Source organism: Enoplosus armatus, chromosome 8 (assembly GCF_043641665.1).
Source record: "Enoplosus armatus isolate fEnoArm2 chromosome 8, fEnoArm2.hap1, whole genome shotgun sequence".
Lineage (NCBI taxonomy): Eukaryota > Metazoa > Chordata > Actinopteri > Centrarchiformes > Enoplosidae > Enoplosus > Enoplosus armatus.
The window spans coordinates 19,316,645-19,331,577 of NC_092187.1; the positions used below are offsets into that span (position 1 = coordinate 19,316,645).

Genomic DNA, 14,933 nt, shown 5'->3' on the forward strand with positions numbered 1-14,933 from the left:
CGCTGATGGATTTTGAAACTGATTTTTCTGTTGAAGCCTTGATTAATGACCATCGTCGTGAGTGGGTGACGACGGTCATTTGCCCCCTCTTCTCACAGTGAACCGACTGAAATATTTTCATAATGATAATAAATCAATTTTATTATAGAGTTATTAAACTGCTTTTTTTATAAAGTCAGAACGTTCACAAGCTTTAGATGACAGGACGTTAAGTTGGGAAAATTGAAAATATAGGGAGAAAGTGATTTCGTCAACAACTTAAAACTGTCTCGTTCAGTGTTTCAATGTAGTTTATTAAACTGATATTAGTTTATTTGTGCATAAGAGATGATAATTGAGATAAATGTATTACAGGGATTTTAGAAGATGGAACAAGACATGCATCGCTCTCTCTCTCTCTCTGCATGTTTAACCTGTGTGTGCCTGCAGCCTTTACGTTCAATCCAATCCATCAGACTTGTTGACAGAAAAGGTTACCAGGTCCAACCTAGCAAGATTGCCATCGTGACTTTAACGTATAAGTGAACAGGGTGCTTATTCAGACATGAGACTGACATGTTAAATTGCCATCAGATTAACGTAAAGAGGTGCATGTCTGAAAGGTACGTAATTCTACTCAAGCTACTTTTAAAGGTTGAAACTTTTCCAATCTTGCAGTTTCAGTCCTGTCAGTTCTTGCTGTTGGCCTATATTACTTAAAACAGCGACAGTGTCCTGCTGTCACTCTTTCTGCTCAACCTATGAGGCAGGGCATTAAAAGAATTTAGCTGCTAATTGAAACCTTGCTTGGCAGTTACCACATTTTCAAAACATTAGAACAACCCCAGCTATGATTAATATACACCTGTCATAAGTAATTACATTAATACTGATGAACGATTAGGTCTGTCTTGCTGTGTCTTCCACTCCCCCTTTACCACTCTATCACACTCTGTGCTCTTGATTAATGGATGTGAGGTGGCACGTGACTTTGTGAGGATAAACACTAAGAGATCATATAAACAAGACCTGAGAGCACTCCACTTCCAGTTTATGTTTGTGTTGACAAACTGTTGCTTATTGCCTTTTCTCAACTATCTTAAGATCTTTGCATGATGCCTCACAGTACTGCAGAGGCTGCATCGAGAAAGGAAAGTTAGGATATAATAATAATCTTGAGTGGGTCTAATTGACAGACCATAATGGGAAAGGCTGCACTTGAGACCATTTTGGATTTTGTCAGATGGGATTCTGTGATTGATGTCTAGAAGAAACAGCATATAATTAGTGGGTAACATGCACAATTCAACGCCAACCTCTAAATAAATTAAATGTGGTGAAAAAAAGACAGGTTCACAATTGAGTAATCAGGCCTCTTGAAAGGCTGTCATTTGCTTGATTTTACACATCTAGCAATCATTGTTTAGTTCTCACATCTTTGATTGCAGAGCAGCTTTTTTCTTCTGAATATTATGTCTTTCATATCAAATATTTTATTATTGATTGTCTCTCATGATTGTAGTGACTCGGCCTGTAAAACACAGCATGGGAACATATATCAAGTTAATCTAAATTGGTGACCGTATTTCTTGCATATTCATGGAGGCAGTCCCATGTGGGTCATGATTTCACGAGTTGTAATTTTTGTGTCGTTAATGTTTTCTTTCAGACCATGAGCGGATCGGGAAAGATTCATCCTACGAACAAGAGGGGAAGGTTCAGTTTGTGATTGATGCAGTTTATGCCATGGCTCACGCTCTACATAACATGCACAAAGATCTCTGTCCTGGAAAAGTCGGCCTCTGCTCCAAGATGGACTCCATCAATGGCACACTGCTGCTCAAGTACATCCGCAATGTCAACTTCACAGGTGTGTACTCCTAATTCCACCGTGCTTACAACTGCATGTACATACTGTACATAAAGCACAAGTTGTTAGCACTAACACAGTTTTCTACATATATTTAAACACAAGAACAGCCATGTTTCAGGAAATACTTTTACCACCAAGTATTCAGCCAAATGTATATGGTATCATAAGAAATCAGTTCATTTGTACCAACGATAACGGTATAATTCTGAGGCGTTTGTGAGCTGGTATCTGAAGCAACTTGTATATGCCCTATTTTTGGGTTCACCAACATGCTCATGCAGAGGCTTTGTGAGTATTCAGTGGTCTCCAATTATCAGGCTACTGAATATAAATTACTCCCAGCAAGTATAAGAGGCTGAGATCCGTAGGAGGGTTGACAATCAGCAGCCGAACAGCGTGTTTTATCATAGTTGATGATGCGCAGCAACTGTGCTTTGTGAGATTTCCCGCCTTATCTTGTCAGCATTGAGTCGCCCACGCAAGCGTTCTCCTGCTTGAAGTGCGCTGGCTGCGGAGTTAAAATTGTACAAAAATTAGAGGGGGAAGAGAGTTAACACACAGTAAAAACAGGCATTAGTAGCTTTCCAAAGGCTGATCTATGTAAACTTAAATTATATTCTTTAGTGTTACTGGCAAATACAGTGTGCAGTTACTTCTGGAGACAGAAATAAATACGAGTTAAATACAATTTGGTACACACAACACAGGTCACATGGCTTTGACCCTTGTATTTTATAAGTCACTCTATAAAAGCATCAGCTGAACACCTAAAATGTAATAGAGAGCCGATGTTTTCACGTCACTTCCTGTCTACCCTCTGTTCTACCAGCTTCTGTAACTTAATGCAGTCCCTCACTGAACATTTCTTTCATCAGTCAAACAAATGACGTCCCTTATTTTAAGACAAATTGGCATCCACTACTAAACTAGACTGATTAATCAGCCAGGACAATATATTGGCCAATATCAGCTTATAGCAGATATATCGGTATCGGTGTATGTCGACCAATAAGTAACAAGAATTTGCAACGTCAATAAAATGTATACTTAGTATGTATATATACCATTGAGTGAGGCTATGTATCAGGGCTGAATCTTTTGTTATTTGCATTGTTACAAATGTCTATGTGATTATGAATGAGGTTTTCTTACTTCAGGGACAGAAGTTCCAGTCATAATTATGTCATCTGCATAAACTACTGTTGTATCACAATGATGCAACAACATTTCAAATATGATAGTGTGCCAGAAATAAAAAAAAAAATCACATTTCATAGCCAAAGCTGAACCTCAGTTTGTCGCAGACGAGCCTGGATAAGAAAAACTAGAATATGTAAATACAGAACGAAGACTGGACTGCACAGGAATAGCTTTTTTAGCTTAATTGATTTAGACACTGACAGTGTTCTTTCTTGTGCTGTTCATCTTTGATGGCGTCTTTTGGAAATCCTGCTGAAGAGGATGAACATTATGAAATATTCAGCTAAAGAGTGTAGAGGCTGATATTAAAAGGTGGAAAGTCACGTTTTAATTTACAGTCTCAACACATGCATGATTCTACAAATGTAACACTATAACAAGTAAGATGCACTTTGAAACTTAGAAAATTAATTATAGGCTTACATGTACAAGAAGAGATAAATACATAAGGAGGTCATAAAAGCAGCATGCGCACGAGTCTAGCCTTCTGGCTTGTGAAGAAATAAAAATGTACGCAGAACGGGGTCTAACTTAGGTCAGCGGTAGCGGTTCTAACAACTTGAGCTAATTATACATCAGATGAGTAGAGTAGGTCAGAGTGTTCAAGCAATCAAGCAGAATGCAATGTGAGCAGTTTGACACATTCTTAAACCTGCTCCGCCCTCACAGACGATTATGCAGTAACGAATACGTTTATCTGTATGACAATTACAGTGGGATTAGAGTGGGATCTTTGGATGAGGAGCAGTCATGCCACAGCAAGTACACAACAGGAATAATTTACAGTAAAAGAGAAAAATTAAAGAACTTCTGGATGAAGCTTCACTGAGTGAACGGAAGAACACAACTGGAAGTGGAATTATGTAGGAATTATGACTCTGTCAGGAAGGAAGGAAGGCTGAATTAGCCCAACATTGTTATTAGAGCCACAAAACCTCTTAGGGAGGATGTTGGAGTGGATGAATGTGTCAACAAACCGTGTGACTTGGACAGGTGTGACGACTGTTTGTTTCCCATTTTTCCACCAACAGTCAACATTGGTTTCTTTTAACCATGCGGCCTTTTATTAACCTCAATCATGTAGTGCTTCTCTTAACCTGGATATGGTTCCCTACCCCTTAACTAAATTGTTTTATTGCCTAAAGTTAACCATGCCTTTACCATAGGAGTGGCAGATTGGAAAATCGAAAAAATTATTATGTATAAATTGATAAACATGGATTCCATGTTGTTGTTTTTAGTATGTTTGTGTTTCAAGGCAAAGCAAGTTTATTTGTTAAACATCCTTGCAAATGCAGATCTATAAATGGGGTTGGGAGGTACTTTCTTCAAGGTCTCCATTGCCGTTGGTCCATGTCCCCTATTAGTCCCGTTCCCCATTCCACATGTCACTTTTTCAAGAATTCAGAATGCAGCAGCATTATTATTAATAGTAATATTGTTGTTCAGTATGGCACATGGTAGTCTACGGTCTTCAAAGGGCCACAGAGAGAGATGGCAGCAACAGGGATAAGTTTTATTCGCAACTAAATTGAGGCAATATTGGAGAAAATGTACAAAACTGTTAAAGGAAAAGGCATGACTTGGCATTCACTTCCTCAGCGGTGGTGTGGTTTATGGATTTATGTGAGAGAGTTTTAAAGTAGAGACAAAATAGAGAAGGGACAAAACAAACATGAATATGAATTAAGTACAGATGGATGTTTTTTTTTCTTTTCTTTTTTTAATAATGTAGTCAACATAACCTTTATTGTTGGGGATGATAAAGGTTAACTTGACACTTATGTTTTCATCCCTAATGGACATTGAAAGGAAACTCTGCAGCGCTCAGCAGTGTTGTACTGTATGCCCCATCTTCAAAGTCAAAACATTGTTTATCTGTTCCTGAGTGTGCTTATTACTATGTAAGCAGGTCAGTCCTCATTTGTGTAAAATAAAAAAAAAGAGAAAGAAATTGTTTGGAGTTGTATCCTGAAGTCACATTTGTTTAGTGTTACGAGACAGATCAATTCTTCCAGCAGTGGAGTAAAGCTTTAATCTGAAATACTGTACAGCAGGCTTGTGTTATAGAATTAAACTCTTTATGCATTCCTTGATTCATTGTGTTATATTACTGGAAGGCTTGTCAGCACTGAAGCCTTTGGGGTTACAACGACGATGGCTAGAAAATCGATGCTGCACATTACCGGAATACTGCTTTGCTTTTAAGAGTCTTTCGGCACAGAGGAATGGGGAATTTAAAAGGTTTGTGGGAAAACAACGGGAATGTCCACATGATCCCAGTGTATTCTGGGAATTGTCTATAGACGTCCATGCTGACTAAAGGAAAGAGGAAACCCAAGCACTCCAGATATTGTAGATGAAGGTGATACTTATTGATGCTTGGTATTAAGATGCTGAACAAAGCTGCTGCTCAGTGGTACTTCATGCTATTTTTCCTGAGGACATTTTGTTCTACGAAGTAACCTTGCAAGACATAAACCTGGTAGTAAAGCTGTGTTATAAGTGTTTAAAGTGATTAAAGGTTGGCTATAACATCAGGTTTAAACAGTCATTTAAAGCTGCTTGCTTCATGAGGTTTGATTACTAATTTCATTTGGATGTAAACTTGAAGAAGTTCAGTCACAGGATCATGTTTTGTATATATATATATATATATATATATATATATATATATATATATATATACACACACACACACACACACACACACACACACACACACATGCAGTAGAGTTATTTGCTGAGAAATTACTAACTGTAATGCACAAATGAGAGCCGCTTTTTTTTGCATATAAGAAACAAGTCGTCTATTTCTCTGCTCAGACTAATGCCAACTATTATACCACCCTATGAAAGTATCTCAAATTAAAGAGCGCATGCTGCTTAATAATGGATCTTGCCTGTCCAGAGAACTAGGGATATTAAGCAGTACAGGAAAATGTGAGGGTACGATACAGTTTGAAACACCTAACTATTCCTGAGGTCAGTGCCATAAAAGAGGGAGCTGGAAAGGTAATCAACCCCAGCATTGGCCCTTAACGCTGCCCAATTGGATGACTAATAACCATGTAAGGCTCGGCCTCCATTTAGAGTAGAAATAAATTACAGTCTCTGACAGCTCTGCTCTGAATCTTGGTATTTTTAAATCACTGCTTTGCATTCATAAAGTAAGCGTGGTAATTGTGTTTTCTTTAACTTGTATTGTTAGGTTGCAGCAAATGCCCTCAACATAGAAATTCAGTTCATTGAAGCCACCTCCGCACTTCTGAAGTCCAGCAGCAGAATCTGCATATTATCTTGATCAGTTTTTATACAACATTTGTAAACACATAAGTTTTCTTGTGGCTTTGGCTAATGGCTTTTAATGGAGTGAAAGGGTCTTTGTGCAACTGCGACATCCTGAAAATTACTGTTTTGTTTGATTACATTCTCAATTCTTAAGAGAAGCAAAGGAGAGCTTTAAATACATCTCCTTCAATAAACCAGCCTCAAAATTGAGAAAAACATAAGCAGTCTTGGAATTTCAACCGGCAGACTAGTCACTGGTGTGAAGATTTAAACGAATCTGATTTTAAGGCTTGCAAACAACAAAGCTCGATTTCACAGCCATTGTCACAACTGCAATGAGTAAACGTGAATCATGTTTATATATGTTCATTTGGTCTCATTTGATTTGAAATAATTAGTTAGTAATAATACAATACCCTACACACCGCCCTGCACACATTTCCTGTCTCATCTTTACAGAGTACAGTGTGTTAATTTAGCTCTGAAAGCATCAACATAGAGTAACATAGGGCAGAGCTGACAGCAGTAGATGTTTTTTCCAAGATTGCATGGACTTCATTCCTCCCTCATTCCTAAGAGTTATCTGTGTTTCCTCAAAAATCTGACCTGGTTATTAAACAAGCAGTTTGTTAATTTTTGCTGGCTGGGCATGAAACTTTCATTTCCCTTTTCGCAAGTTAAGAGGTGAAACAAATCGATTAAGGCAATCAAATTAGTAGAAACATACATCCCACTCAATTCTCTGTATTGCTGAGATGGGCAAGAAAATGATCATAATTGCACATGGCTGCCTGCTGTTGTCTTAGACATGCCCTCTAGATAATGCGGCAGGATGATACTAATGCAATTAAATCCTCTGGGTGTTGATCAGACCTCTGACACACACAAATCTGCAGAAAGGAGAACATGACTCACAGGTTCAAACAACAATCAATACTGTGGCATATTAAAGGAAACAAAACACTCAAATGAATAAGTCCTTTTATTGTTATGACAGAGGAGGGTGTATTCAATACTTGTGGAACAAGAACAGCTCTCTCTCAAATGCTGGAAAACACAGAGTCTGGTGTCTGGACATGATGTATATCATTACCCTTTGATGTAGCACTACAATCTGCTGTACACAACATCCAAATATTGACTGTGGGCAATCCAAAACACATTTCAGCTGCAACTTAACTAAGGGCATTTTTACTGCACTTTTCAACCCCCATTTCAACATGTTACAGAATTGCTGAGTATTAGGGGATTGCATTGAAGGAGTGTAAGCAAATTTGGTGGGAGCAGATAGACAGAGATGGGGATGCTATTAATGGTCCTTTCCTGAGAGACGCTCTGCGGTGGGCTCTCATCACTAAATCTGTGAATCCTCGTTCCCTCACACCACAATGTTATAATAAGTTGTGAAGCTGCAGCGGGGTTTGTAGGCTGGCTCAGAAACAGGAAGCAGAGGGATGAGAGAGACCTCAAAGTGGTAATCAAAATCAGTGCTGTCATTCGTTAGCGCTCTGAGTGGGGACCTTGTGGATAACAAGTATTGGGGCAATAAGCATAATGAAGGAGTGTGAAATGATATGGGAACATGAACAGACAGCAGCCCTGGCCCTCCTCAAAGGACCAGGACAACATGGCTGTCAACAAATATTTTGCCCCCATCATTAACACTATAACAGCAATGGCTTGAAGTCCCCTTGCAGCCTCATTTCATCTCAGAGCATCCTGAGAATGACAGCTTGAGTTTATACTGTATTGTCCAACAATAGAGTTCAAGTTATAGTCTGCCCTTTAAAACAACAATAACATTATTGTTTTTTTTCATCCTCAGGAATCGCTGGCACCCCGGTGGTCTTCAACGTGAATGGAGATGCTCCTGGTCGCTATGAAATCTACCAATACCAGATCACAAATAACACCACAGAATACAAGATCATTGGTCACTGGACTGATCAGCTCTACTTAGACGTATGAATATTTTAAATATTACTTAAAATATATGTGGAAGATTGTCATCAAGCTCAACATCCACATCAGACATTGACAATCAGCCAAAAGAGACATCTCATGCATTTCACCAATGCAATTCATTTAGTCTTGACAAGAAAATGCAAAAAGCACATGGCAATAAAACTACAGTCAGTAGCTTCACCAAGTGTCCCATAGAAATTAATGGAAAATTAATTGGGATAACAGAAATAGAATTTGTGACAAATATTTACAAGAAAAATGAATGCAATGAAACGCACCCTTCATCAATTAGGACTATTGTCAACATGATCTCAAAATATACTTTCTCATTTGAGTTTATGTGCCATAACAGCCTCTGTACATCTTAACCTGCGACCATATTATGTGACATTTACAGCAACTCTAATATTGCCACACATAGTAGAGCTATAACTTATCACTCTTATCAAAGATTATGCTGAATGCATCTTGCTGATGTCGAGTTTTATAGGGCAACAGTCGACGGAAGAATGTGAATAATAAATCATCATCTTCCTGGTTGGCTTTAGAATTTATAAACATACAGGTTAACAAGTGCTTTAGGTTAATACAGAATGGATTGTAGAGTATTTCCATAACATTTCCACTCGCAATTACGCTCATGTGAGTAGGTCCAAAAAGAGAAGGGCATCTTTTTGCATTAACCTCATTTTGACATTTGCCATCATTACATGACACAGTAACACACCAGTATACACCAGTGTACACCAGTTTCCTCCTCAACTTATACATATGCATGGAGCACAGGATCTGTAGTGTTGCATATGTTAACATCAAAACTGCTTTGTTCCTCACAAAGTTTGGCATTTAAAACAATGTGCATGCATCATTTTTTATTGTTATGCATCATTTATACATGAGCCCCCGGATGTTCTTATTTTGTTGATGCACATACTGCAGGTATAGTATTAGATTATTGTAGACATCAAGGTCCTGAGTTATTGCTGCACACAGATCGACTTATCAGCATAGCCTGCATGGCAGACACCTCCAACAAAAATCAAAAATGTCATATGGAGTTTTTTTTTTTAGACACTAACCCAATCATGTAAACCATCCAGATGTTTATTTGAATAATGTATGTAATTGAATATTCCCTATCCCTTTCCTCGCCCTATTTTACTTAATAAGGCCTCTTAACCAAACTGCGTTGTAATAAAAATGAATAACGTCAGTGCAACAGCACAGGCACATGATACTGCATTGTACTGTGTTGAGACTGCAGTACCATGCAGTTATTTACTCTTTCCACTAGTAAGTGCAACATTCCTTGGAAGTAATTAAACAGAATGTTTGTTTCCTGTTGAGTTATGATTCGATGACTTTACACAATGATGTCTTGATAAAAAGACTGCAGCTTTCATGTAGTGAATATCCCATTTACAGTTTCTTCATTTTATCATGCACTTGAGTGTGTGTGTGTGTGTGTGTGTGTGTGTGTGTGTAAACTAATCTACCGAATGTTATGAATTGTGTCCTCATGCATTATGTAGCACGTTGTTTAATATGTAACTAGTGCAACAATATGTCGTAAATTGTGTTAATGTTTTTGCTATATTGACTTGCACAGTATTTATTTTCCTTGTTTGGGTTTCAGGGATGTGAGTGTATGAGTAAAACAGTGTTAGTATGATAAAGTGGAATAAACTGGTAATTTCTGCAAATCTTTTCCCTTCAGACCAATGAGATGCAGTGGCCCGGTGGAACACAAGAAGTCCCCTCATCTATATGCAGCCAACCCTGCCGTCCTGGGCAGCGCAAGAAGACAGTGAAGGGAATTCCATGTTGTTGGCACTGTGAGAACTGTGATGGTTACCAGTACCAGGCAGACACTTACACCTGCAAGATGTGCCGCTTTGATTTGCGGCCTAATGGCAACCACACTGGCTGCGATCCCATTCCCATTGTCAAGCTGGAGTGGAGCTCCCCATGGGCAGTCATCCCTGTCCTCATCGCTGTCCTGGGCATCATGGCCACTCTGTTTGTGGTCGTCAGCTTTGTACGCTACAATGACACGCCCATTGTTAAGGCATCAGGTCGCGAACTGAGCTACGTGCTGCTGACGGGTATCTTTCTATGCTATGCTACGACATTCCTCATGATCTCCACTCCTGATGTGGTTATATGCTCCCTGCGAAGGATTTTCCTGGGCCTGGGCATGAGTATCAGCTATGCAGCACTGCTTACCAAGACAAATCGGATCTACAGGATTTTTGAGCAGGGCAAGATGTCGGTCAGTGCCCCTCGATTCATCTCCCCAGCTTCTCAGTTAGTCATCACATTCAGCCTGATATCACTGCAGCTCCTTGGAGTGTGCATCTGGTTCGGTGTTGATCCATCACAAGCCATCATCGACTATGAGGACCAGCGTACAGCCAATCCTAAAATGGCCCGGGGTGTTCTGAAATGTGATATATCAGACCTGTCCCTCATCTGTCTGCTGGGTTATAGCATGCTGTTGATGGTCACCTGCACAGTTTACGCCATCAAGACCAGAGGGGTTCCCGAGACATTCAACGAGGCCAAGCCCATCGGCTTCACCATGTACACCACCTGCATTGTATGGCTTGCCTTCATCCCCATCTTCTTTGGGACCTCACAATCAGCAGAAAAGGTAAGCATTCTATTTCAAATGTGGTGGAAGTATGAAATAACCACCCAAGTTTTGCCTGATTTTTACAATAAACACCGATTGCACTGTATTTACGAAGAGCATCATGGCAGGAAGTGAATTAAATCTCTCGTGCATGTTGGATGTCAGTTTACCATTCGGGGTTCTTTTACTGTTCTGGTGCACCTCATTGTGAAGAAAATGGCCACTCAAATTATGTTTGTTGTATAGCATCAGCCACTTGTGTTTGTGGGTGCTGCCACTATTCATCACAAGATGATGGGCTTTGTGCTCCACTGTGGGGATTACAAGGCTTTTAGAGCTGACTTGTGAGAATAGTTCATTCACCTCAAGTTTGCCTGGATATGTTTTCTTTAATTGTGTTTCTGCGTGTGCGTTTGATTCAGCCTCACAGGGTGGGAATACAGAGTAGTCAATCACTGCACATTCATGCACACAGAAATAGATAATGCGCGTTTGTGAAGTAGCAGAAAATTACTCTGGCTGTTGATGTTTCTTGTCAGTTGAAAGTGAATCCCAAATTACCTCTTACAAGTGCTAATGTTGACGTGGCTCAACACAGATGTACATTAAAAAAGCATAGAGTGGAAATGCCAAACTACCGATTGCAATGGAAGCATCAGTATGGGAATGCTGTGGCACTGCACATAACAAACTTAATAGCAGCCTTTAGATTGCCAACAGCATAAAAGAGTGTCTGTTAAAAGGCAAGGTAATGGATAAGTGTGCATAGACACATTGGTACACGCAAAGTGAAAGTAGAGGCAAATGCCTTAACACCAATTAAAATATAATTAGTGTTTCTTGGACAAAGTGCCATTTTTGTTCTCTTCAGTTTGGTTGTAGAAAACTATTATATATATATATATATTTATATATATAATGGTAATATTACTATTATATATATAATATATAATAGTAATATTAAAAACATTATCCAGTTGCTCAAATAAGCGTTTGGAGACTGTCATTCTTCCAAATTCCTCATTTTACTATAGAAGCATATTTACAACTTTTGATAATTATAACACAAACTATAATTGGAAAATTGTCTGGAACAGTCATCTACACCTTTTCATGCTTTCAGTGTCAAGCTGCCAAGTAACAGGAAAGTTTCATCATGGAGATCAGGAAAAGCGATTTTGGGAGAGCAATACCGAAGCTTGTTAGGCTGTTGCTGAATGCTATGAGGTTGCCTGATCGGTGACTTGACTCGATCTCTTCTGTACTTTGTCGCTGGTGGACTGTGAATGTGTTGGCAGTACATCGGAGGTAGAAAGGAATGCTCTACCAACTGGTTTATCATGGCACAAGGATACTCACTATAAGGTTATCAGGAGGCATGTAAACAGCTTTCTCCTGTGTGTGGCCAATAACGAAGTTACTCCATGCCTGTAAACACAGCCAGTGATGAAACAGGCAGCCAAATACAAATAATCTCTGTTCTTCACTTGTATCACTAGATCTCCGCCACTGAAGAGCAGGTGGAAAAACTGAGAAGGGAAACCATTCTCTGTCTAAAAGGGTTTCAATCCAATCCAATTGGTGCTTACACAAATCGAAGACTTGTTATGTTGTTATCACAAAGACTGAAGGTCATATTAATATACACCATGAAATAAAACGTTAGAAAAACAGTCTAACTGTTAAGCAACATCACAAACTATAAACTATTACAAGAAACACCCTTTCAGGATTGGATAAGGCCCTGCATACTTTGTTTAATTTTTTCAGTTTTGGGAGAAGCAATTTACTTTTATTTCCCCAGATGGATTCTATCCTGTATTGTCTTATATACACCATTAAATATTAATCCATTCTTGTTAAATGTGACTATCCATGAAACGTATTTGTTTTATTGAAATACTCATAATTCAAGAGCAAATGTATTAATAAATGAAGCATGGTATTTTATTGCCTATCATGATCTTGTTGTCCCAAACCAAAGGAACAGTAACTGTATGAAACCACTTTGGAACCAAACCAAATGAGCCTTTTTCACAACAGAAATGTTGACTTTTCAAAGTTACTAACAACATTAACAATGGCTTTTTTCTAGTGAGTCAGCTATGACAGTGTGACAATGAACAAGTATGCACAATACCAGGACCCTGAAACTGTAAATGGAATTCAGCAATCATTCATTTCAGGATTTACACCTGCGTTTTTCCTCCTGTGACATGTCTTACTAAAGGAAATATAGGCAATATATCATTTAGCAAAAATGTTATGTTGTAATTTCGTCTATATTCAGAAAACCCAATGCCAAAGTATTTGAGTAGAAGAACTTGGAAGAGCTGTGAAAGTGTGTTCCTGTTCACATGCTTTGCGTATGGGTAGGGACAGCTCTGGCAGCTGTCTGGCCAAGAGATTTGATGCCTAATGACAAAAAGGAGCAATCCTTCCTCAAAGAAACTTCATAATGGCTCAGCCCGCTGAGGTTTCTGTCCCCAGCCCTGTTCCCTCTCTGTGCCGATGGAGCAGATTGGCAATCATATCGGCGTGTCAGGGAGAATTTATGTCACCAGGGCCGATGGAAGTGGACAAGGGTCTTGGCTCCCCTCACAGAGTGACTCCTCTCTGTACTCCAGAGGGGTAGCAATATTGTTCCGAACTCACCCCGGGCCACGTGTAATCTTCTCAGGAGATTACAACACTCCCCCTCTATCACCTAGGAATGTGCTCATGTGCTGTTTGCAGTATGATGGCATACAATGCCCTATCACTTCCATTTTGATCTTTTTTTCTGAACTGACTTGGCTTTAGAGGGCTTAATTTGTGCAAGGCTTCTCTATAGTTTTTGTTTTTTATTACATCAGCATACATCAGAGTCACTGTATGACAGGTCATGCCATTTATTTTAATTCAAAATACTGTCCTACCTGTAGCATGCAAACACAAACACTCAGATAGCAAAGACGGCCATGGTGCTGTGAAGGTTTGTCTGTAAGCATCTTGAAATGAGAAGATAAATGTTGTACATGCTCACATACAAACACCATATGTCATAACCCCATGTTGGGAAACACAATTTATAACTGTTGACATGCTAGTGGTTCAGGGCGCTGTGGGCTATACCCATGCCAAACGACTCAGTCATTTGTGATGTCTGCAAATGTAATGTCAGACAAAACCTCGGGCAAATCAGTTTGAAGGATGTCTGCCAGCTGGGTTTGCACTGTACACTCTTCGCCTTGCGTTCATCAACTTCAGAGGAGCTCAGACCTTTTTATCCAAGAGGCAAAGGCAAAGTTCTCTTCTCCCTCTGTTTTCTAATTAATGTTTTTGACAGTATGAAAAGATGGAGCAGCATCACTTGCAAATAAGTCTTCAAATTCAAATTCATTACTTTGAAGATTTTTAATAATGTTTCTTACATATATAGCATTTCATATGCATGTGTCAATATGATATGATCTACCTATTATATTTTTTATAGCCACTGCGCTGACTCACCACATTCCCTACATCAACTAATCAGAGTGTGACTGAGCTCTATGATGATTATCATAAATGAAAAATCACTTTCAGGCACTTTTAATATGCTGTAGGATGTTTCTCTCTGCTCCATAGTTGGTGCCTGCAGCTATGTGTCTGCTACCCAGCTGTGAGTTGCAGCTGTCACTGGCTTCAGAAAGCACACAATCCTTATGCTGTTGTCTAAAACCTCAGGGTAAAAACATATATATGCAGAATACATAGAGGGGGGCACTTTTATTAGTTGTCTCATAAATAAAGAAACATAGCAATGAGAGCAGAGCTCAGGAGTGATGAGCCCCGCACATGAAAAAACAAGAATAGGAATAAAGAGTACTGTATGCCATCACCATGTCTTATTATGTGATGATTATGTGATACTGTGTGATGTGTAAAAGTCTTCTACATAACAAGCTGTGATTTACATGAAAATATCATCCTCTGCTATTCACATACTACTTGAGTAATACAGTGTCT

General features: G+C 39.1%; 1 protein-coding gene across 2 annotated transcripts in view; it reads left to right on the plus strand.

The window, feature by feature from the left end:
• LOC139288378 (metabotropic glutamate receptor 4-like) overlaps positions 1-14,933 on the plus strand; it is a 111,276-nt gene that overhangs the window by 92,702 nt on the left and 3,641 nt on the right. For both annotated transcript variants that reach the window (XM_070909654.1, XM_070909655.1), the window contains 3 exons: positions 1,649-1,849; positions 8,169-8,305; positions 10,026-10,961. In XM_070909654.1, the coding sequence (XP_070765755.1) occupies positions 1,649-1,849; positions 8,169-8,305; positions 10,026-10,961 (1,274 nt within the window). The remainder of the gene's footprint in view (positions 1-1,648; positions 1,850-8,168; positions 8,306-10,025; positions 10,962-14,933) is intronic.